General features: G+C 44.7%; 1 protein-coding gene across 1 annotated transcript in view; it reads left to right on the top strand.

Annotated features, from left to right (window-relative positions):
- Positions 1-26,464, top strand: part of LOC310792222 (cadherin-18-like) — a gene marked incomplete at both ends in the record, with an annotated part of 146,708 nt that overhangs the window by 80,703 nt on the left and 39,541 nt on the right. Inside the window, 2 exons of the mRNA XM_083653951.1 lie at positions 528-652; positions 12,443-12,557. Of these exons, the coding sequence (XP_083510077.1) occupies positions 528-652; positions 12,443-12,557 (240 nt within the window). The remainder of the gene's footprint in view (positions 1-527; positions 653-12,442; positions 12,558-26,464) is intronic.

Below are 26,464 nucleotides of genomic sequence, written 5' to 3'. Positions count from 1 at the left end.
CTCCCTCCATAGGTCGCCCTGCATCTTTCTGCACTTTTGAGCAAATTTCCCTTGAGGACCTTGGATATATAATTTCTCACATGACCTCTGGATTGAGCCAAAAACAAGTCCGGCAAATACACAAACTATGGATTGGTGTTTGTCAATTTCTGAAATGGAGACAGACGGTTGTGCTCGGCTCGGGGTCCACGACTACAGATGAAGTTAAACTCTCACACCATTTATTTTCAAAAAGTAAGGCTCATGTTTATGAGAAATGGACCTGTGCACTTGAGAGTCCTGATCAGTGAATGTTTGTATGATTCATATTGTCTACTGTATGTATTAATGTTCCCAAATGTCTGATAACATCAGTAGCTTAGCTCGTTAGCTAATCTAAAACTGCCGGACATTTGGGGAATGTTAATCCCACATGGCCGACGTACAGCCAATCACAATGCGTGACCGAGCCGATCTTGTAGGCGAGCAGATCTCACACCCACACCGGCAACTACAACCACACACTGTGTCTTGTGCTTTACTTTCAGACAACCCACATTTGGTGAGCCACGTCCCAGTGACTATCCAGGTACTGGATATCAACGACAACATTCCATCCATCGCCGGGGGCAACGATGACGTCATTGTGTGCGAGAGCACCAGAAATGGACAGGTGGGTTAACGATGCGCAGAGGAATTATAATTATATTAGTAATGCATCGACAGCTTTCACAGATCCTAATTGAAAATGTTGTAAGGCCTTTTTAGTGCTATAGTCTTTTTAAGACCAATATGAAACACAAAATAAAAGTGCAAATGTGTCAAAAACCAGTCAATTTGTTTGAACATTATAGTGAAAGTCGTGAAACTATAAATAGATAGAATAAGAACAGAGCAAAACGATTATTTTCTCCCTATGCAACCGCCTCTTCCCCTGCTTCATCTTGTAGCTGAATCGTTTGTGCATGAAGTAGAACTCTTTTTATAAGGGTTTTAAGAAATGTCAATAGAAAAATGAATGGGGAATTTCACTCCCTATTTGTATACATGTCTATGTCTATGTGCTGCTCTGCCACCAGCGGCTGCAGTCACTGTCCGTGGTGCTGAATCTGCATGAGTGGTACTGGAGGGATCTCGTGATGTGAGGGATGGGGAGCTTTGTCCTATAGTGTGATGAAATGGTTTAGCGACTCTAACGTAAATTATCCTTCCGTTGTTTCAAAATAAAAGTTAAAACATCGTTTTGGTTATTTTCAACTTGGGCCTAATTTTCCTAGATTGTGTTGAGCTTGACATAGCCCCAGGGAGCCAGAAGTGATGCTCTCCACCACACGCGCACACGCACACGCACACGCACACGCACACGCACACGCACACGCACACGCACACGCACACGCACACGCACACACACACACACACACACACACACACACACACACACACACACACACACACACACACAAACACACACACACACACGAACACACACACACACACACACACACAAACACACACACACACACGCCTCACCCAAGAGCTGCTTGAGCAAGCGCAGTGATGCGCCATGCATCACTGAGTCACTGCCTCTGGCTGGTTTGGGTTGCCAGGTACCACGACACATATCCTACAAATCGGGAGATTAGCGGGAGAAATTGCCAAGCGGGAGCACAGCGGGAGAAAGGGGAAACAACTGGGAGACTCCCGTCTAAATCGGGAGTGTTGGCAGGTATGATTTAGGCTATTCTGTGAGATCTCCTTTTGATAACTAATGTAATTTGTTTTCGCTTCCATTCACTGAGCCTCCCCTGAAACCTCTTGTTTGCTCACACACCTGTGCATTCAGGTCTGAAGAAGGCTTTCATAGCTTTGTCTCGTCATTCGTATTGAAAGATGCTGAAAAACAAGACTGGAAAACGATTTGACTCTGGCTTGTTGTTGGTTTTCTTATGATATATTTATTACAGTTTTATTCTATCAGTAAAGCTGCACGTGTTACTACCCACTCAGTACATCTCAAGATAAGTCAATAACAACAAGTGGCAGCATCTTAAATTTCAGGTTAAGTCGGTCTTCTGTATTCTGTGATAGATTTTCTTTCCTGTACGCCTCATCAATTTCTGAAACACATTCCTTTATTTTGGAAATGATGACAAGACAACATAGATGGTAGGCATTACAATACTAGCCAACAGTACAACTGCCGACTGTAAAGCTGTTGGCTGTGGGTTGAAAGGTCAGTGACTTTATTAATTACTTTAAACTTTGAGCGATGTGCAGGTGGAAAAACCTCAACAACACAAGCTCCAAAACATTGTGACATATAACGTTGGCCCACAGCCCAAAGAGGTAGCTTCAGAAAAAACACCTTTGAAATTGTCAAAAGGTAACTTATGTAAACACCTGGCAAAGTACTCAAAACTGTATAGTACTGTATAGTACAAAACTGTATAGTACTGTATAGTACAAAACGGTATAGTACTGTACAAAACTGTATAGTACTGTATAGTACAAAACTGTATAGTACTGTATAGTACAAAACGGTATATTCAAAACTGCTTCTGTGGGAGTTCCCAGCATTCAGGCATCCGTGAACACAACTACAGTATGCATTAAAAACACAGGTTTAAACAAACATCCTGAGCTATCTCTCTCACCCAACACAGATACACACACACGCACACACAAGCGTGCGCGCGCACACACACACACCCACACACACACACATGCACATGTATGCGTGCAGACACACGCACGCGCGCACATACACACCCACACACACGCACGCGCACACACACACACACACACACACACACACACACACACACACACACAGTTTGGTGTGTGTGTGTGTGTGTGTGTGTGTGTGTCTGTGTGTCTGTGTGTGTGTGTGTGTGTCTGTGTGTGTGTGTCTGTGTGTGTGTGTGTGTGTGTGTGTGTGTGTGTGTGTGTGTGTGTATGTGTGTGTGTGTGCATGACACCAACACTGGAGGATTTATCAGCCAGGCTGCAGACTTTGCAGCCTCTTGAACCCATAAATTATTCAGAGAGCGGAGCGTGTCGCTGCTTCAGCGCCAGGCCAGAGAGCATTAAACCCAAACAGTGCTCGGCTCCCCATCTTCAGCTCCTCTCCTCTGCCTTTCTCCTGACACCCCTCCCATCTTCAGCTCCTCTCCTCTGCCTTTCTCCTGACACCACCCTGCCTCCCATCTTCAGCTCCTCTCCTCTGCCTTTCTCCTGACACCACCCTGCCTTCCATCTTCAGCTCCTCTCCTCTGTCTTTCTCCTGACACCACCCTGCCTTCCATCTTCAGCTCCTCTCCTCTGTCTTTCTCCTGACACCACCCTGCCTCCCATCTTCAGCTCCTCTCCTCTGCCTTTCTCCTGACACCACCCTGCCTCCCATCTTCAGCTCCTCTCCTCTGCCTTTCTCCTGATGCCACCCTGCCTCCCATCTTCAGCTCCTCTCCTCTGCCTTTCTCCTGATGCCACCCTGCCTCCCATCTTCAGCTCCTCTCCTCTGCCTTTCTCCTGATGCCACCCTGCCTCCCATCTTCAGCTCCTCTCCTCTGCCTTTCTCCTGACACCACCCTGCCTCCCATCTTCAGCTCCTCTCCTCTGCCTTTCTCCTGACACCACCCTGCCTCCCATCTTCAGCTCCTCTCCTCTGTCTTTCTCCTGACACCACCCTGCCTCCCCATCTTCAGCTCCTCTCCTCTGTCTTTCTCCTGACACCACCCTGCCTTCCATCTTCAGCTCCTCTCCTCTGCCTTTCTCCTGACACCACCCTGCCTCCCATCTTCAGCTCCTCTCCTCTGCCTTTCTCCTGATGCCACCCTGCCTCCCATCTTCAGCTCCTCTCCTCTGTCTTTCTCCTGACACCACCCTGCCTCCCATCTTCAGCTCCTCTCCTCTGCCTTTCTCCTGACACCACCCTGCCTCCCATCTTCAGCTCCTCTCCTCTGTCTTTCTCCTGACACCACCCTGCCTCCCATCTTCAGCTCCTCTCCTCTTCCTTTCTCCTGACACCACCCTGCCTCCCATCTTCAGCTCCTCTCCTCTGCCTTTCTCCTGACGCCACCCTGCCTTCCTCTCTGCTCACAAAAAGCCTTCATCTCCCCCTCATTCACATGTGCCCCCCGCTGTGCCAAGCAAAGCACACACGCACACACACATCTGCATTGCAGCAATCGCTCTCCTCACTCCTAGACACACACATGCACGTGTGCTCACACACACACACACACACACACACACACACACACACACACAGACACACACACACACGCACAGACACACACAGACACACACACACACACACACACACACACACACACACACAGAGAGAGAGCATGTATGGAGTCACATGACACACACACAAGTGCACATCACACACATTCTCTAAGTCTTATTATCTATCTGTCTCTCTGCCTCTATATTTTTCTTTTTGAATGCAAATTTAAGCTGGCGAGTGCGTGTGTGTGCGTGTGCGTGTGTGTGTGTGTGTGTGTGTGTGTGTGTGTGTGTGTATGTGTGTATGTGTGTGTGTGTGTGTGTGTGTGTGCGTGTGTGCGTGCGTGTGCTCTGTGACAGTGTAATCAGTTAGCTTGGCTTCAGGCATCATCAGACAGTGCGTGCTAAAATGTCAAGGAGGACACTTTTTCTTTTTTCATGCCCATCTCTGACATTGCAATAAATTCACTACAGGAAACTGTGTGTGGGTGTGTGTGTGTGTGTGTGTGTGTGTGTGTGTGTGTGTGTGTGTGTGTGTGTGTGTGTGTGTGTGTGTGTGTGTGTGTGTGTGTGTGTGTGTGTGTGTGTGTGTGTGTGTGTGTGGATGTGGCTCTGGCCACAGAAATGTTGCTGCTATATTTGAGGAATGACACGCTGCATAATTGATTTATGAGACAAATGAGGGATTCATGTTTAGGTTTTGGGCCATTTCATATGCATTTCTTGTTTGCTGATCACTGCTTTTGTACTAGTTGGGGATGCGTGTAGCCAGCCAGCCAGCCAGAGACTGACTGAATCTAGACCTCATTAATTAATTAATTAATTAATTAATGTAAAGTTTATTTGGGTAGGGAAATATACAGATGCATAGAACATTTAAACAAGAAACGGTCCGATGTCATATATCATAACATTTATGAGCTAATTTGCAATGTTTGTAGTAGGGATGTCCTGGTGGCTCACTGAGTAGAGCGCGTATATCATGTGAGCCTCAGAACTCCCTGCAGCGACCCGGGTTCGAATCCGGCCCACGGTCATTTGCTTCTCCCTCCCATACATTCAGCTGTCTCTCTCACACAGTATGCCTATCAATAAAGCATAAACGTGCCTCTATATATATATATACTGCCCTGCAAAGCTAAAAGGGGGTAACTCAATTTTTGTCAAAAATGAGTTTTTGTCATTTTTGGAACATTGAAGATCTGCTTTATCATGTGGAAAAATATCTTGAGTCAATTGTGTTGTTTTTTGGAAAAAAATAGGGGGTCATATTTACAGTAACTTCCAAAAGCACTAGAAAAGCCAAGCAAGACTGAGGTAACATCAGTTACGGTTGTTTGGTTTGGTTTGACTGCACTCTGAATGCTCTGCCCTGCAATGCAAAAAGGGGGTAACTCACCAGAATGCTCAGCTTGAGTTGAGGTATGAGTTACATTACTGGCACCTCATATGACATTAACCCCCGAGGCACCAGCTCATACCACATTTACCCCCGAGGCGCCAGCTCATACCACATTATCCCCAGAGGCGCCAGCTCATACGACATTAACCCCAGAGGCGCCAGCTCATACCACATTAACCCCAGAGGCACCGCTCATATGAAATTAACCCCGGAGGTGCCAGCTCATACAACATTAACCCCCGAGGCGTCGCTCATATGAAATTAACCCCCGAGGCACCAGCTCATATGATATTAACCGCTGAGCTACCAGCTCATACAACATTAACCCCCGAGGTGCCGCTCATATAAAATGAACCCCAGAGGTGCCAGCTTATACGGCATTATCCCTCCAGGTATCAGCTCATACAACATTAACCCCTGAGGCGCCGTGCATATGAAATTAACCCCAGAGGTGCCAGCTCATGCAACATTAACCCTCCAGGTATCAGCTCACACAACATTAACTCCCGAGGCGCAGCGCATATGAAATTAACCCCAGAGGTGCCAGCTCATATGACATTAACCCCCGAGGTGCCAGCTCATATGACATTAACCCCTGAGGTACCAGCTCATACAACATTAACCCCCAAGGTGCCGCTCATATGAAATTAACCCCAGATGTGCCAGCTCATACGACATCAACCCCCGAGGAGCCAACACACATACACACAACGGGCCAACAAGAGTCCCACCAAACTAGGCTTGAAGGATGTGTAGCGGCCTGATAATCTAGTTATATTATATGTATACGTATATTATATTAAGCATAATTGTGCCATGAACATGATACTTCATGTCTATGTTATCATTATTATCATATATACTGGTTTTATATAGTGATAAGCAACCAAGTGAAGGATCAAATTGAAGTTACTGTCTTTTTGCTTGGCATCACCCCTTATTATTTTGCAGACAATGCAAAGCCAGAGTAAGGTAACTTCCAAATAAGGGTCAAAGGTCAAGTTTGAGCTAAAAAAAATTATGTAGATAAATAACTACATTAAATAAACAAATAATTAACACATTTCCAGTTTTCTTGCTACTATACATTTGGCTGGACAACAACAGAACTTTAAAGTCATTTTTCTCAGTTCTACACTCTGGCGAGTTACCCCCTTTTAGCTTTGCAGGGCAGTATAGGGCTATCAAACGATTAATTTTCTTAATCGCGATTAATCGTGCGATTAACTATAGTTAATCGCGATTAATCGCATATTTGTATTGCATGTTTAAAATGCCATTATTTTGCATTGCAAAGCATTTTTTTATTAGATATTAATAATTCTTACCAGTGTGTCGTGATTGGGAATCAAATGAATGCAAATAAATGTACTTTTTGATCTTGAATTTTAGATTTATTTTCAATTCAATAGAAGTGCAATGTAGACAGGAGGTCACAAAATGTCTACAAAATGCATCTTGAATAGAAAATAAATGCAAAATAATTGTAAACGCTCCAGAACGCTCCAGAACCGATACTTCCGGCGGCGGCGCTGTGGAGCAGACGAAACCCAAAATGACACAGCCGAAGAAGGCTGTATCTGAGCTAAAAACTTTGGCAATTCCATGTGAATAATGGCTCGGTATTGGAAACTGTGTATTGATAATGTGTATATCACGTGAAGCCATTGGAGCCGACCTCCCAGTCATACGCGATTGTACGTTGGTGCACTGGCTGCACGTGCAACCCCTAGTGGCCAGATGATGCACGTGCAACCCCTAGTGGCCAGATGATTTTTTCTTTTATGTTGACATATAAACGATGGTTGATGAGGGCTGAAACAGCCGGTGCCAGGGTTGAACATGGTTGTGCACTCTAGGGAAGAGCAGAGCAAGGAAGTAACCATTCTACACTTAAACGGATATGAGGGATATATACGGTATACCACTCTCATAACATGTGTGCATCACTTAGGGTCGAGTCATAGTCAATTTTTTTTATTTATCTTTATTGAATGTTCCAAAACTGCATGTTTAACTAAGAATAGGCTAATGATTATTTCCACTCACCACTTATTTAATGTGGTTACTTTACTTTGTGGTCAAAAGTTTGGAAGGAACAATGCATGCTGGGAGATATGCAAATGTGTTTGTCCAATGGGTCCAATGGCATTGCTCTCTGTCAGAACTTGCTTGGATGTCCTGATGTTGGTTTAGTAGCAAAGGTAAACACAAGTTAATAGCAGCATTCACTATAGACTCTTTAGTGAATACTTTCCACACAATCATGAACGAAGAAAACCAGAAGGAATAGGCTACAGATCCCCTTTTACCAAATAAACCAAAATTGATGTTCTGCGACAAGTTATATCATATCTACTAGCCTCTTCATTTTGCTCTCAGAGTGCACCAGATTGATGCATTTTACTTTAAAATATACAACATTTCTTTGTCAGTCGGACTCATATTACCTTCTTGGTGGTGCAACCCATAGGCGCCGATTTATGTCTGTGCCAGTGGGTGCCCATGCTTGCGCCCGTTGCCAACCAACACCCCCCCCCCCCCTCCCCCCCCCCCCAGCCGAGCCCAGCCGAGCCGACCCAAACGCGATAAAGCTGCAGTGACGCAAACGCACACATTTCAGCACCATAGGAGATTTAACAGCGACCTACACAGACACACACACACACACACACACACACACACACACACACACACACACACTTCACACACCACTTCAGTTCGACAGAATAGGAATAAGCGACCGAAGCACTCAACCACACACTCAATTCAGCACCATAGGACATGAACAGCGTCAGCGGCCCACACAGACACATTGAGAGATCAAAGGTTTTAACCAACATTAAAGGCCCATTCCGTCGGTTCTGGCGAGAAATAAATGTGCACAAAGTGTTTTTTATTGGCAATGAGTGAATGCGCCTTGACGTAACTTAAAAATGGCGACCAGGGGCGTTTCTCTCCGACCAGCCGTTCAGAAGATACATGGAAATACCTCCGTTTCGAAGTAATGCAACCCTAACGTTACTACCGTTATGCTTATGGTCATGGAACATTATTGTTTGACTGCAGTTAGCTGCGGTGGTGAGTGCCTATTATAACCATAACGTTAGCTTGATGCTATATGCGGCTAACTAATAGGTTTAGCTATATTTATAGAAATTACCACCAGCCCCACTAATAACGTTACTGTCTTGTGTTGATAATGAATCTAACAGTCGGAAATATGCCTAACGTTAGCCTACTGTCTGTTATGCTTACGGTACATTGTTTGACTGTTCAGTTTGGTCAACTCCAGGCATTACACGGTACCGTACATACAGGGGGAGCAGGCTATTTCCTGGCTTGTGCTAACATGAGTATCCACTTCCCCGCAGCCAACGCAAGCCAAAACACGGCCAAACATGCCACAATAACGTCCCCTAATTCATCCAGAATCCTTCCTGGGCATCTCGAGGCTGATCTGACTGATAAATTGTCCAGGTTGCCGTTTTCAAGTGACTTTTATGAGTTAACGTTACAAAGCAACCAACAGCTCTGCTGTTGCCAGGCAACTGCTTGTGCGCGTGCAAGTATGGTGCCCGCGCGTCAGCTCGTTCACACGCTGCCTGCAGTTACTCTAACGGCCACCGGCGTCAGGGAATGCCTATAAAACAACTTTACAACCATTATGTATACTCCAAAAAAGAGCATTGAGAATTGTACACCATCTTGGGTACAGGGAACATACAAATATATTATTTCTGAATTCCAAGTGTCTCAAGTTTATGGATCTTGTCAAGTTCAAAACTGTTCAAACAATGTACAAAGCAAATAATCATTTACTCCCCTGTAACATTCAAAAGTTATTTAAGGACAAAGAATGTGGGTATAATTTATGTTCGTACAAATTTGAAGAGCATGAGCATTTCATTTGGTGGAGTGACTCTGTGGAACAGTTTGATGAAATAAAACAAAGTAGAACTATTATACTGTTTAAGAAAAAGTTTAAAAATATTATGATTGAGGGATACAGAGAAGAGGAGGCGGCGGGGGGGGGGGAGGGGTGAGGGCACATAGTAATAGGCTACATTATGGCTTTAAAAGGGAAATAAGAAAATATGAAAAGTAATAAAATAGAATGTTGACAGAGACCTGATTTAAGTTTATTTTGGAATTAAATAGGGGTAGGACCAGATAAGCAGAGGCTTCATTCCTACTCCTTTTCGAACAAATACTGTTATTTTTATTGCAATTATGATTCACATTGTACATTATTGTTTTTTTCTTTTTTTGTTTTAAAATGTTTTTAATGTATTGTGTATTATTAATATACTTTTTTTTATTTTTATATTGTCTTTTATGTTAATGTTCGAAATAAACATTCATTCAGTAAGAGTGAGTATTGACGGAATGGGCCTTTAACATACATACACTACTACACCTCATATTATGAGGCTCATAATGCACGGAAAATAATAATTATGCCACCGGAATTATTTAGAAGATAAATCATAAATTACACACCAAGCCCCATGTGGCTCAGAGACACCACACCAACACAAGCCAAACATAATACTGTACACATTGCACTGTCACAATTAATTGACCACCAATATTAGGCCCGCATAGCTATTAAATAGAAAAGGTTTTGTTTTTTCACTCACCATTGATGTAATTTTTTCTTTATGAGGAAAGTGTTGCCCCTTGGAGTTGAGCGTCGGATGAATTGTTTGGTGAATCGTTCTAATGCTTTAGCCTAGCTGGAAAAGCCTCCTTGTACAAAAGCCTTCAAAGATTCTAGATGGGGTGATGTGGAGGGAAGCGGAGCCCCCATGTTTTTAGCTGCAGTGCACACCTCCCAAAATACTTTGTCCTTTGTGTCTTCATAGGTTATCCATGGGAATGTGGTTTTCCAGCTAGCTTGATAAGTCCGCCCTTTCTTTTGTCCATGATCCCTTCTGCAGCCCGCCGGCTCACCAGTCGCAGTCGCAGATGATGAAGTAGGCTACTTGGCCTCGGCGTGGCCGCGGTGGTACTAGGGGTAGTAGACGTAGTCCCAGTCGCACTGGAAACCACGCTGGTTGTTGTGGAACTGGAAGTCGTTGTGGTGGTGGTGGAAACCCCACTAGGTTTAATCAAAAATCTCCTCATTTTGTTTTTGGCTAGTTCTAGTTGTTGTTGATAACTGTCAGTCTGTCTGTCACTCTGTCAGATACCGCTCAAGTCCACAAGTGTTTTAACGTCACTACGTCAGGAGGGTCACGTAGAGTGCACGGACTCATGCAGCCAATCAGATTAACGGGCTATGTTTGGATCAACTCGTTTTGCAACCGGGGGCCGCCGGCGGGGCTTGGGCGGGTTGAGTTTGCTATCATGTAAAATGACTCGACCCCGCCCAGGCGGCCCAGCCTCCACAGCCCAGAGCCCAGAGCCCAGAGCATCCACGGGGAAATGGCGCCCTTGGTGCAACCCCTGTTTGGAAAGCCGAGAATCGAATCGCCTATGCTCCCAGTGGTTAGAGGACCAGCGCATCCAAGACTCTGAAGGAAGAATGAGTGATGAACGAGTCTCGCGCTAGCTAGCTGGCTGCTAGCTGGCCGCTAGCTGCTCTGGTATGCTTAGCTTTTAGGTGATAGCTCAAACTCGATGTACTTCGGTGATATTTTAATTCCATTCTACACAAGGTGCAAACACTACTGCTCTTGACTTGTCCACTGTGCCATTTGGGTGTTATTTAAAGTAAAACGAGTCATTTAGAAGCGCGTTGCTGTCTTTAAGTCTTCCATGCCTCCACAGGCAGAAGACAGGAAACGGCTGCGAACGGCTTGACTATAAGTACGGGTGCGACGAAGGGACAAAATAGCGGCATGCGATTAACGCGATAAAAAAAAATAACGCGTTATGGGCGGCACGCGTTAACTGACAGCCCTAATATATATATAATATCCTATAAGGTATAGGTCAATGTCACTGATGAGTAGATATTTGCAGCATAAATGGATAGACAGTTCCTAATCATTCTAAACGTATAGGTTTGCTTTTGCTACTCTGCTCACCATTTGTATGTGACTCAAATTGTAGATGAGTGTCTAACATCAAGCCAAGATATTTCACCTCAAAGCACCAGTGTGGATTGTTTCACCAATTACACTGAGTACCTATCGTATGCAACGTCTCCCTGTTTGTTCTGTTCTGACCTGTCTGCTTTTGGCCCCCTACAGGACTGGAGGAGCATCTGTCTTAATGTCCCTGCCCTTGCTTTGTGTCCCTAGTCTCGCTAGCCAGCCTCTCTTCCCTTCTGTCAGAGAGTCTGGCGCCCGCAGGTTTCCATTATGGGATTGCGAAAAAAAATGCTCTGTTTGGGTTAACCAATCATCCTCGTCTTGGGCGGAGCTTAGCGTTAGTGCCCTTGGAAAATAGTTTCGGGGTGGAACTTGTGCCGAGCAGGCCTTCTTTATTGCACAATCCAAATTTTCTTCAAAACTTGCCATTTTCAGCGTGTAGCAACGAGTTAGCCCGTAGGTTTCTGCCGTTAGCTTTCTACGCTAGCTAGTTAGCGTCATTGTTTTCACATTCGGCGGCCGGGAGCATTACAGCGACACACATGGGAGCTGATTGACATGGTCGGAGCCAATGACAGAGCGTGTGACAGAGCTTGCAAGCGGGGGAGCGGATATCCTGCTGCCACCGAAACAGCCGCTCGAATGGGAGAGCAGCTTTAGAGCAGGGGAGGGCTGATCCCTGTTGCCTGTTTCCATGGCACCAGACTCTCTGACGGAAGGGAAGAGAGGCTGGCTAGCGAGACTATTGTGTCCCTTGCTTCACACCCTCTCCCCCTCTCTGTCTCCACAGGTGATTCAGATCATCCGAGCTGCAGATCTGGACAACTTTGCTAATGGAAAGTTCTCCTTCTCTCTGCCCGCTGAACATACAGTTCATCCCAACTTCACCCTGAAGGACAATGGAGGTAAGACACCGACACCATGTCGGGTGGGGGGTGGGTTGGGGGGGGGGGGGGGGGCGATATATGGCTACACTTTCTTTGCAGGTCCTGGACACAGTGAACATGGGCGTTTACTTGAGCTAAGTCTAATTCCTTTTTCAGGAAGTGACTTCCATGAAACAGTATACAGTCCTTGGGTGCGTTTCCCAACAAAGAAGCTTCTTAAGGAGTTAAGAAGGAGTTAAGAAGGCTCCAAAGAAGTGTTTCCCAAACGCCTTCTTAACAGCCTTCTTAACACCGCTAAAGAAGGCTCTTAAGAAGGGTTGTGTGAAAGGTGCTATATAAATCCACAACATTCTTATTATAAAAGGAATCCATTCTGATTAGAGGAATACAGCCTACGGTAAAACATTGAAAACACAAGTAACCATATTACATAGAGGAGAGATTTTCAAGTGTTCCCCAATTTTAAACACTAAAGGGTAAAGGAAAAAAGGAAAAACACTACAGGGGGCACCATATTATTATCTCCTTTTGCCTGACGCGGCTGAATCTGTGAGTGTTTCGTCGTTAAGAAGGTGTTAAGAATGCCCCAGACCCTTCTTACAAAACCTTCTTAACGGAAGATCATTTTAGGCTAAGAAGCAATCGGGAAACGCGTTGGCTTCGTTGGCTTCTTACGGGAGCCTTAAGAAGGGTCAAATAAGCTTCTTAGCGCTAAGAAGCTTTTGGGAAACGCATGGCATCTTAACGAAAGATCATCTTAGGCTAAGAAGCAATTGGGAAACGCGTTTGCTTCTTAAGGGGGCCTTAAGAAGGGTTAAAGAAGCTTATTAGCGCTAAGAAGCTTTTGGGAAACGCAGCCCTTGACAGTACCTCACATGGCCTTTGGGGCAGCAGTGAAACTCCTCCACCTCCTCTATACTTGAGGATTAATAATGGTTTAGGTGCCAATTGCGCTCTCGTATAAACAATACTCGACCCCGACCTCCATTACCACAGTGGCTTTCAAAAAGTAATTGCTTACAAATGACCACTTATCCACTTAAAGTAATGACGAATGATATTTTCATATAAATACAAGTCAATGTTGCTACTCTAAATTGATATAACACACATAGGAGACAAATCTGATGAGTTGTATTGTTTCCAGCAGCAGTGGTTTGTTGGAAATAAAGAGAAGAACTGGCTAGTTAGCATGAGCAGTAGCCCCACAAAGAAGAAGAGCTGTAGCCACCTACTCAAAATACATCAACAGAAGAAAACATCACATTGCCAGTGGGCAAAGCTCCGAGGTTTTCCCACGAGGACGCAGAAGTAACTCTGAAAGCTGTAATTCCTCGAATGGCCACTTGAGGCAGGACTCAGATGTCCCGTTGTTCCCGTTTTTGTGACTTAAATGTTTTCTTTGTTCTTAACAAAAGGCCCACAGCAGTGCTGTGAGACGAGATGAGGAACATCTGAACGTGGGAATTTCCAACCACCAAGGACTCTACAGACTGTACTGTACTCTACAGACTGTACTGTACTCTACAGACTGTATACTGTAGAGACTGTAGAGACAGACTGTACTGTACTCTACAGACTGTATACTGTAGAGACTGTAGAGACAGACTGTACTGTACTCTACAGATTGTACTGTACTCTACAGACTGTACTGTACTCTACAGACTGTACTGTACTCTACAGACTGTACTGTACTGTACTCTACAGACTGTACTGTACTCTACAGACTGTACTGTACTCTACAGACTGTACTGTACTCTACAGACTGTATACTGTAGAGACTGTAGAGACAGACTGTACTGTACTCTACAGACTGTATACTGTAGAGACTGTAGAGACAGACTGTACTGTACTCTACAGATTGTACTGTACTCTACAGACTGTACTGTACTCTACAGACTGTACTGTACTCTACAGACTGTACTGTACTGTACTCTACAGACTGTACTGTACTCTACAGACTGTACTGTACTCTACAGACTGTACTGTACTCTACAGACTGTATACTGTAGAGACTGTAGAGACAGACTGTACTGTACTCTACAGACTGTATACTGTAGAGACTGTAGAGACAGACTGTACTGTACTCTACAGATTGTACTGTACTCTACAGACTGTACTGTACTCTACAGACTGTAATGTACTGTACTCTACAGACTGTACTGTACTCTACAGACTGTACTGTACTCTACAGACTGTATACTGTAGAGACTGTAGAGACAGACTGTACTGTACTCTACAGACGGTACTGTAATCTACAGACTGTACTGTACTGTACTCTACAGACGGTACTGTACTCTACAGACTGTACTGTACTCTACAGACTGTACTGTACTCTACAGACTGTACTGTACTCTACAGACTGTATACTGTACTCTACAGACTGTACTGTACTCTACAGACTGTATACTGTAGAGACTGTAGAGACAGACTGCACTGTACTCTACAGACTGTACTGTACTCTACAGACGGTACTGTACTCTACAGACTGTACTGTACTCTACAGACTGTACTGTACTCTACAGACTGTATACTGTAGAGACTGTAGAGACAGACTGTACTGTACTCTACAGACTGTACTGTACTCTACAGACGGTACTGTACTCTACAGACTGTACTGTACTCTACAGACTGTACTGTACTCTACAGACTGTATACTGTACTTTACAGACTGTACTGTGCTCTACAGACTGTACTCTACAGACTGTACTGTACTCTACAGACTGTACTGTACTCTACAGACTGTATACTGTAGAGACTGTAGAGACAGACTGTACTGTACTCTACAGACTGTACTGTACTCTACAGACTGTACTGTACTCTACAGACGGTACTGTACTCTACAGACTGTACTGTACTGTACTCTACAGACTGTACTGTACTCTACAGACTGTACTGTACTCTACAGACTGTACAGACTGTACTGTACTCTACAGACTGTACAGACTGTACTGTACTCTACAGACTGTATACTGTACTCTACAGACTGTACTGTACTCTACAGACGGTACTGTACTCTACAGACTGTACTGTACTCTACAGACTGTATACTGTACTCTACAGACTGTACTGTACTCTACAGACTGTACTGTACTCTACAGACTGTATACTGTAGAGACTGTAGAGACAGACTGTACTGTACTCTACAGACTGTATATTGTAGAACTTGTACAGACTGTACTGTACTCTACAGACTGTATACTGTAGAGACTGTAAAGACAGACTGTACTGTACTCTACAGACTGTATACTGTAGAGACTGTAGAGACAGACTGTACTGTGGAAGCTTAGAATCAAGCTGAGTTTTTACTTGAGAAATAAGTCCTGTGAGAAAAAAGGCTTGTCTCAGCTACTTGTCTACCTGTGATAGATTATGGAGAGACACAATATGTATGCACCTGCAGCTTCATTGTGTCTGCTGGACACTGTGCCATGGGGTCTTGAGGTTCATTACAAACTAACTCATTGTACTTGTCCCTGGCATTACATAGGCTAAGTCATTAATTCCCAAACTGTGGTCCGCGGACCACTGGTGGTCTGCCAGAGATTTATTTTTTATTTTTTATATTTTTTACAGAAAACAGTTTTTACATACACATTAACCCTTAGGAGTAGCTGGAATGGGCCGGTTTTCAGAAATATCGCGATATTTGGGAAATATCACAATTTTGATAACAACAATTTACTTTCAGAGGCTGCAGCAGGCTCAGTTTTAAAGCCAGAATTAAGTTTCTGTTATCATATGAAACTATCGACCTAAGGAATTGATGTGTACCAACCATGACATGCTAGTTTGTCAGGAAGGTAGCTAAATAACACTCCAAAGGTAGGCTAAATTTTGGCGAGGGAAAAAACATTTTCAAAGCGGTCCTCTGTTTCACAGCCTAATGTTGGCAGGTGTGTGTGTGTCCGTTTTGAACCAGTTTTAGTAGCCTTCTATTGTAATTTAGCCTTTCTGCTGGCATTGCATGGTTAAATCAGTCAATTTTATTTTATGGGGGGGAAAGTGGTCCCTGGGAAATTTGGTTTCGTATGTAGTGGTACTTGGATGAAAAAGTTTGGGAACCCCTGGGCTAAGTCATTGGTATATTTTATTTGTTTTTATTTATAAGGCACTGAAATAACTGCCATCTTATATTATGTGCATATATTGTCCAGCAAATGAATACATATTACTGGCTACACTGTTGCTTTTACTTGAATATCAAAACGGCTCGACCGGCATGGTGCTGATGGTGGGAGGGGCTCGGTGCGTGCTGGGATTGGATTGGCTGCGGCGGTACGGTACTGTGAAATACAGAGAGTTATGTAGAGTCGCTAAAATCAGTTTGCATACGTACCTCAATAATACAAAGATACACTATTTAGCTTGTGCTGATTCACTACAAACTTCAGTCACGTACTGTCAAGTCAAGTCAAGTTTATTTATATAGCCCTAATTCACAAGCATGTCTCAGAGGGCTTCACAGAAAGTATGTCTAGCTGATTCTAGCTAACACACAGTAACAAGAATATACAGAATAAAGATAACATTTGAACATTTGAAGAAAGCAGGAGAGTGGAGGAGGGAGGGAGAGGGAGGAGGGAGGGGAGGGGGGAGGTGGGGAGAAAATAGGAAATGTGGAGGAGGAGAGAACAGAGGAGGAGAGATGAGGGTGCAGGGGAGGGAGAGCCAGGGTAGGGGTAGGGTCTAGGGTTGGGGGAGGGGAGGGAGTAGGATACGGGCCCGGATTAGGGCGAGGGTGGGGAGAAATGGGAAATGTGGAGGAGGAGAGAACAGAGAAGGAGAGGGTGCAGGGGAGGGAGAGCAGGGGGAATGTGAGAGGGAGGAGAGGGCAGAGAGGAGGAGAGAACAGAGAAGGAGAGGTGGGAGGGCGCAGGGGAAGGAGAGCAGTGGGAATGTGAGAGAGGGGAGAGGACAGAGAGGAGGAGAGAACAGAGAAGGAGAGGTGGAAGGGTACAGGGGAGGTAGAGTAGAGGTAAGGTCTAGGGTGGAGGGAGGGAGTAGGATACGGGCCCGGATTAGGGCGAGGGTGGGGAGAAAATGGGAAATGTGGAGGAGGAGAGAACGGAGAAGGAGAGGTGGGAGGGTGCAGGGGAAGGAGAGCAGGGGGAATGTGAGAGAGGGGGGAGGACAGAGAGTAGAGGTAGGGTCTAGGGTGGAGGGAGGGAGTAGGATACGGGCCCGGATTAGGGCGAGGGTGGGGGGAAAATGGGAAATGTGGAGGAGGAGAGAACAGAGAAGGAGAGGTGGGAGGGTGCAGGGGAAGGAGAGCAGGGGGAATGTGAGAGAGGGAGGAGGACAGAGAGGCAGAGAAGGAGAGGTGGGAGGGTGCAGGGGAAGGAGAGCAGGGGGAATGTGAGAGAAGGGAGAGCAGGAAGTGGCAGGGATTCAGGAAAATAGGGGAGAAGAGGAGAAGGAGCAGAGGGGGGAGAATGAGGAGAGAGCAGGAGAAGGGAGGGGGGGGCGGTGGGATGTGGGGGAGGAAAGAGCATGGAAAGAGAGGAGAACAAGAAGGGGGAAGAAGGGAAGAAGCGGGGGAAGGGGGAAAGAGAGGGGGGGGGGAGAAGATCAGACAACTGACTACTCTAAGCATTAACCAGAGCTAACTGGGACATAGTATCTAGCTAATCTACAGCCTAATCTGGCCTATCCTACCCTGCTCTAGTCTGATTTTAGCCTGAACACTAACAGGTCAGCCTTAGGCTGTAGCTAATCTATCGCCTACCTAAGCTGTTCTAAACCAACCGGCAGCCCTCGACCAGTGATGAAGAGCACCGATGCCCCCCGACCCGGCCCCCGCCCACATAAGGCGTGGGAGGGAAGGCCAGGCCGGGACACAGCGGCACCCCCTCACCCCCAGTAAACGCAAGAAAACCTTTCCACCATATGGATCGCCGCATGGATTGCCCCAGTGACTTGGCTGAGGAGGAACCTTGTGAGGTCGTTGTGCTAGGGGCCAATTGCTGCGGCCCGGGCGGACCCAGCCCCCCCAGCCCCCAGCCACCAGCATAGTGACTGAGAGCGTGAGAGCAGGCCACGCGGGGGACGGGCCCACCCAGGCCACAGCAGCGGACCCCCATCTGGGGACTCCCCTCCGAGACAGGCCGAGAGATGCCGGGCTAAACCATGCACAGAGTTTCCGATAATGAAACTCTGTGAATGGTTTATTATGGAAATAAAATGTACAAGAGAACAGTAAATGGAAAATGTAAAAAGAGTCCAACAGAAGGGATATAAAAATGTAATTTTTAAATTATCCTAAGATCAGGGAAGGGAGTTGAAAATCTAAAAAGTAGAGTCCAAAAAGAAATAGAAAATGCAGTCTTTAAGTGTTCGTAGGTTTAGAGAATACTAGTTAATTAGCTAGGTGACAAAAAGGGGTACTGTATATGGTATTATAGTGTATAATAGTGTACCGTATATTTATTTATTTATTTATTTATTTATTTATTTATTTATTTATTTATTTATTTATTTATTTATTTATTTATTTATTTATTTGTTCCGATCATGATATTACATACATGATAATACATACATGCAATTCAATATTTACACATTCCATGGCCGGAAAGGAGCAGGAAGAAGAAAAACTTATATTACCTGCCCCCTATTCAAAACTTAAATAAACAAATTAAATGGTCTGCCAATTCCAATTACAACATTTCAATAAGACAGCACATTTATAACTCATATGGGAAGAAATACAAATAAAGTTATGAGCCAAAATTTACCTCGAAAGATCTATGACCAGACATTTTCATATTGCCTAAATACTCTTTGTTTATACAATATATCAGTGTGAAGTACTGTGTAGTATACCACATGGTCCTTCGCTAATCGCAATACAAGCTTTTTTCTTTCCCTCCTCCCATTTAATTCAAATGGAGTGCAGAAATTGCAGTACAAACACATGTGCTGGCTCATTACCACAGCAAACAGTTGCTTGTCTGTTTGTTGTTGCTGAAACAGTTTAGCAGGTTCCTCTTCTTCCCCCTGAGACCTGTGTTAACATCCAGGAGAAAACCTGCCGTGCTGTTGCCTTGGTTACCCAGCTGCTGGAGCTTTCATTTCCTCTCCTCAGTTTGCTTTTGTTTTCTATCTAACAAACAAACAGGAAGAGGGGGGCGGCGGCCCGCCCTGATGTAGTTATGATGAGGTGTAAAGTAGCCGACAAATAATAACAAAATATTCATAATAATAATAATCTTAGTTAATATTGGCTAAGTGGCTGGCGGTGGCTGGCTGGCTGTGGCTGTGGTGGTGTCTGTCACGATCGTGATGTCATCAGTGATGTCACTTGAACAATTGTGATGTCATCAGTGATGTCATCAGTGGTGTAAGCATAGATATAGACCAAATCACCGTGACGTCACCATGTAAACAAATTTACTTCCGGGTACCACTTGGGGAAGGCGGCAGGTTTAAATGTGCGTGTTGTCAAATAAATGCTGTCAAACCCTCTCGTTGTTTTCGGCCGACTACTTTCAATTTAAATGGTTAAACGGTTGGTAAACATGCTTGTCCGACGTATCTAGCCTTTCTTCTGTGTTTGTTTTATGTAGTGTTAGCTAGCTAATAACGTTTGTTTGTCTGTCAAACTCGCTGTTTTTTTGCAGAGTCTTAACGTTACAGACAGAGTAACCTCGCGTCACCAGGCTCTTCTCGGCGAGAAAGAGCCTGGTACAGACAGAGCTACTGACGCCACGTCAATTTAATTTAGCTTCAAGTCTACTCTAGTCTGGTCCAACAGGTAAATTAGCTAGTCTGGTCTCCACTAACGTTAGTGAAAGTGTTGTTATGAATGATATTAAACAACAACACAACACGGACAAACCATTTTTGTCTTCTTTGTCTGTTTTTGTCTTCAACACGTCAGTTTGTGCCGTCCACCGCCATTATAATGTGTGGACCTCAGGGGTACCCGGAAGTAAATGTAAACATCCCGCTGATTTGGTCTATATATAAAGGCTAGATGGCTTAAGGCGGAGTCACCAGCGTCGTTGAACGGCCGCCATCTTGCTAAAGTGCCTTTCTGGTACGTTCTATGGTAGCTGGTGACCTGCACAGACAAAAATACTCATAACTCGCTGAAATCTTGACGGATTTACAAACGGTTTGGTTTATTACAAGCATATTCCGTTCCCGAGATAGACCAAAAAAAAAAAAAAACCCACTAAAAACACTATTTTTTTGATGGGCTCCAAATTACACCAAAATTAAACCGAAGCATCTATGCCATGAGAGGGATTCAGGCACAAAGTTTCATCCAGTTTCATCCATTTCCCTAGGAGTTATGATCATCTGATGTTGCCATACTAACCCAACAACAGATGCTCATAACTCCTAGTAGCTCCCTGTAGCAAGATGGCCACCATGCGACGACGTCGCTCTCCATTGGCCGGCAGCGCGGGTAAGCTATCTAGCCTTTATATATATCTATGGGTGTAAGTCCTTCCTGGCTGAGGCTATTCACCTTTTTCCTGGACTTACGTTTCCCATGATTCTCAGCGGTAGCCGGTTGTCGACTTCCTGTTTACACTTTTTTCACTAGCAAGGAGGTGCGCGCCGCTATCAAAGAGTGGGTACGTATGGCTTATTTTATCCGAAATGGCTAAAAATAGTAACATTGTGTGGTTCGTGGCGAGGTGAATGTCAATTCACTCTCTCTTTCAAGATTCAAGATATTGTCACTCTGTTGTACAATTATGCACGTGTGAAATGATTGTGCTGAGGGGCTCCATTGCAAGACATAGGTAGGTAGTGGTACAAAGTCACAATTATGATTATTTTCAGTCTCTTGAACGGTCCTGGGTGGAAACAGGGAGGGAGGGTGTCAGCGCCCGCTGTCTCACCATGAAACTCGTGAATACCAGTGGTGGGAGTAGGGAGAAGAGGACAAATGCTGCATCATCTCCAGAGTCTCCACCCTAGGAATCAGTTCCTAGTAATTTAGTAAGTTATTTTGTTATTATAATGCTATACTTGTACTCATACTGGAGTAATTTAAATAGTAGATATATTATCTATAAATTTGGCAATGTGAGCAGTGTTTCAATTGTGTGTCCCGGTTGTCCCGGAAGTGATGCCACACAACTGGAAGTGATGTCATCAGTGATGTCATAAGGGGGCACACACACACCCGTGCGCGCCAATAGGGCAGGCGAGGCCATGCAGCAGCCAAGCTGTGGGCGAGGCCACGCAGCGGCCCAGCTGCGGACGAGGCCACGCAGCGGCCCAGCTGCATTAAGCTGCAGGGCCAGCTTGGCGAGCTGCAGGGCGGGCGAGCCTGCGCAGTGGGCGCCTAGGAATTGAGCGCACATAGCATGCCAGATGCCTAGTATAATGCATATACCCTCCAACCTCTCTTTCTCTCTCCCTCTCCCCCTAAGCCATCGGGCTGTTGAACCCCCCTGCCCTCTTAATCCGTATCAGTATTGCACCTTAGCACACTTTTTTAGAATTATGTGTCGATACTCTGTGTGTCTTGTTGATTGCTGTGCAATTGGGGGTTTGTTTTGTTTTTACTTATTGCTAAGTATGTTGTTACATGATTTTAATACTTTGTTTTTTTTACTACAGTGAGTAAAGTTGAGTGGGCTCTGAGTATAAGAATTTCATTGCAGGTGACAGATGTTTGCATTGTTGCCGGTACTGTATTGTACTGTATATGACAACTATGACAACTTGAAACTTGAAACTCTACTTGTACGGGACGAGATATGTACATTCTATGACTGAGTAAATGCATGTGTTAGTTTTGCACGCTGCACTATGAAAACAGCACGGCATTGGGACCACAGGTTGACAGGTCCAGAATCACATCCACATTTATAGTAGGGCACCCAAACTGGTGGCTTGTTAGTGCAGTGGCCACTTAACTTAAATCATACTCAAGACTGGCCAATTGAATGAGACAGGTAGACGATCCACAAAATTGTCACATTAGTTCATAAATCTCAGTTTCATTTGACACTGCTGATATTGCTGCTGCTGCTAGGAGTAAGTAGCTCCTCTGGCAAAGGAGACCAATGGCAAACTGAGCATCCCAGCTGGTCGCATCTGAACAATGTTCAATACGACAGGAAAAGTGGTAGGTTCATTATGCAATGTAAGTTCTGCCTCCCTCCTCGGATGGTGGAGATATCTGCTTACAAGAACTCATGCTCTATAGTCTATAACCTGCACAAACATGTTGATGTAGGCTACATTTGATTTTAGTTAACATAGCCTGTTTTATGCCTGTAACAGAGTTTGTTTTAGGCTCAGGCTACTCATGTATATAGGGTAAATAATTAAAATGAATGCAAATGCACTTTTTACTTGAGTACTTTTTTTTACTCTACTTGAGTACTTTTCCTGTGACTACTGTAGTACTTTTACTTGTACTTGCGGTTCATTTTCACTAAATTAACAATACTTTTCAGGGTGGGAATTTCATCATTTTAGGGGCAAGGACGTTTGGCCTTTGGCGTCACTTTTTTGGGGGGACACGAGGCCACATGCCAGAGCACAAAGGCCATTGCTCTATTGACATCGTGAAGAGCGATTTTTCTGAAAATGTGTTAAAATGAGCCAATAACACATCCTTTGCATAGGGCAGGCTACATTAAACTGAGACCACTGACACTTTTAAAGCAACCGACAGTAGCAGGCTGGTAGAAGGGCACTGCCAAGGTGGCCTTAGGGATCTCAGGGCATCACAGACAGAGGGAGGGGCAACTGAGGCCATGGCCTCTGTGTAGTTTACCGTACTTGAGTAGGATTTGTCAGTACTATTTCCATGTATGTGCTATAGGGATGAGCATTTTAACCAATTTAAATACTCGAGTACTCTCCTTCTATTATGAACGAGTAATCGTGTACTCGCTGGGGGGGGGGGGGTTTGGGGGTCCGTGTGGAGACGAATATCTATTACTATGGCAATGACAGAGCAGGGGTAATCTGCTGTGTGTGGGGCTGTTCACACATAACGTTTGCATTTTTGCATGGTAAAAGCACTACCTGTAGCACTTTTTGTGAGGAGAGGGATCATTAGGTGACGTTAGCTGCAGCTGTTGTTAGCCTATCTCAGATATCTGGTGGTTGGATGGCAGCATTGGTTAGTGCTTCGTTCGAGCAGACTTGTGAAACAAGCGAAGAAGGCTCATTTCCAATAGGCCTACAGTTCATGTCCGTTATAATCCATTCTGCTTTATGATCACTGTTACAGTAACGTAAATCCACGGATTACAAGGTCCGGTGTTCTGCCAAAAAGTGAAAACTGACCAGTGACCATAACGTTAGCTGCAGCTAAATAGTGATCGCCATGAATGAAGCAATAAAGTGATTCGTTCTCCACATTTTTTGTGGCTAACGTTATGGGACAACGACAGTGTAGTCTGTAAACTAGTGCCACGTTTTCAATGAGTTGTATCGGGCGTGCGTTATGGAGAAGCGTGCGTCTGTCTCGTGTAGTTAACGGGAGCGCATCTCCATCAGTCAATTTTTGTGATGAGCTGGGAAACTTCTGGTTAAAACTTTCAAAATAATATTACTTAAACAAAAGTAAATAGCTTATTGATGCACTTTGGATGAGAAAAGGGAATTTCAACGAACAAAGCAGCAAACCTTGTATCAAAATACTCGTGATGTTAAGATTACGAGTGAAACTGTGGTTGTAAAGCATTACTGAAAATTAATATTAATGCCAATGTTACAATAAGGGTTTTATTTTGAAAGCCCTAAAGCCGATGACATACTTTTACATTCTGGCTGACTTGACGCCCGTGCAGTTATGCCTGTCTGAAACACAGCCATGCTGCCTCTATAGCCGGATCCACATGACGATGCGTGCGTACCATTTTTAAAGGGGTGGGACGAGTACCCGAACAACAGAAACATTACTCGAGTACTGACGTTATAAACGAGTACTCGAGTACCCGAGTACTCCTGCCCATCCATAGCCTGTGCACCCCTCTCTTCTGTCTCGTCTCACTCAACTCCTCTCTTCTGTATTCTGTCTTGTCTCACTCAACTCCTCTCTTCTGTCTTCTGTCTTGTCTCACTCAACTCCTCTCTTCTGTCTTCTGTCTTGTCTCACTCAACTCCTCTCTTCTGTCTTCTGTCTCACTCAACTCCTCTCTTCTGTCTTCTGTCTCGTCTCACTCAACTCATGTCTTCTGTCTTCTGTCTCGTCTCACTCAACTCCTCTCTTCTGTCTTCTGTCTCATCTCACTCAACTCCTCTCTTCTGTCTTCTGTCTCACTCAACTCCTCTCTTCTGTCTTCTGTCTCGTCTCACTCAACTCCTCTCTTCTGTCTTCTGTCTCGTCTCACTCAACTCCTCTCTTCTGTCTTCTGTCTCGTCTCACTCAACTCCTCTCTTCTGTCTCGTCTCACTCAACTCCTCTCTTCTGTCTTCTGTCTCGTCTCACTCAACTCCTCTCTTCGCGCTCTCCTTTGTCCTCTCCCTGTGTTCCTTTCTCCCTCCACCGCTGTCTTTTATGTCCACTTCTAGTTGTCTTGTCTCCTCATCTCTCTCTGTGTTGTTGCTGCAGTGCTTTCTGTGTGGGGCCTTAGTTGACCTGAGACAGATACAGGACTGAGAAGAGATGGCAGCAATCCCAGTAATGGGACAGAAACACAGAGATTGGACGGGAGTCAGCAAGCCAAACACATTAGGCTCTGTTTTGTTTTCTTCTCTGTTTCCATTTACCTGCGGCTACCTGCATTGCTGACTTGTTTTTTTCTGGCTCCCGAACAAATTTGGTGAGGCTTGCGACTTCTTTTTTGTGACGTAAAATCTTTTTAGGTAGCTATGAAGACATTTTCTCTCCCCGTAGTCTATTACGGAAAACCTCTCATGAGTCTCACTCCCATTCTTCCGAGGTGTAGAATGTGTTTCGAATTTAGCGATCACAGCTCCATGGTTGTCTTCTTCTTCTTCTTCCCATGTAAAGGTAATGAAAACATCTAACACTGCACGTCTCATCCCGCAACGGTTAGCAAGAATGCTATCTTCCTCTTGCCGGCATGTTTGTCTGCACAACTGCCAACATATAGTTAAAACGTACTGGTGAATATTGTATATAAGGGGGGACCATGGTTCTGGTTCATTCTGGTACCATGTTGATGCAACCACACACAACAAGCAACTTTACTCAGTGAACCAGTTCCTTAAAATTTAGGCCTAATATAGTCCATGATGGGTTTCTGGGCCAAAATATTTGACTGGTACTCTAAGGCCTACAAAGTAACCCTTCAACCGGAGGCAGACAGAACTCGCCATCTTCGGCTGCACGGAGACCTCTTTGGTCTTCCCCACAGCTGTGCAAGAGTCTCTGACACAGGACAACTGTTGCCAAAAAAACTCATTCTGAAAGACTGGAAGTCCCCCTCTTCACCTTCTTTCCAACTGTGGTTGATGGATGTGATCTCTGTTATAAGGATGGAGAGGCTCCCTGAGAACCAACTCGCTTAATAAGTTTCTAACTATTTGGGACCCGTTTCTGGCCTACCTTGACGAGGTTGGGGGTGGTGAGTGACTTGTCTGGCTAGTTCATCTTGGGCCCCTTGCGTGGGACCCCATGCGCGGCATCTCTTGCAAGCACAGCTCCCTTATATGGATGGTAGCACCACATTATAATAATTGTCAATAATATATGTATGCTTTTCTTTGTTTTCCTTTCCTGTGTTTGCTTGTACAATGTTAAAATTGAAAATAAAAAATATATATAAAAAAGTACTACAGTCCATAGCACCCTCTTCAGGCATTACATGAAACAACTAATACACTGACCAAAATTGCTTTTCTATCAATTACGTCTTGCTTGCTTGGGTGTGGCTCTTCAACACGGTCTTAACAGGCCAGTGGTCCAAAATCAGCCCCAAAACCACCCAAAACATTTTTATCAATACATTGACTGCTTGCTGCTATGAGGT

This window comes from Poromitra crassiceps, assembly GCF_964638095.1.
Source record: "Poromitra crassiceps genome assembly, chromosome: 17".
In the NCBI taxonomy this organism is placed as follows: Eukaryota; Metazoa; Chordata; class Actinopteri; order Beryciformes; family Melamphaidae; genus Poromitra; species Poromitra crassiceps.
Note: the sequence above shows the minus strand (reverse complement) of the source record. Positions and strands in the feature narration are given on the sequence as shown.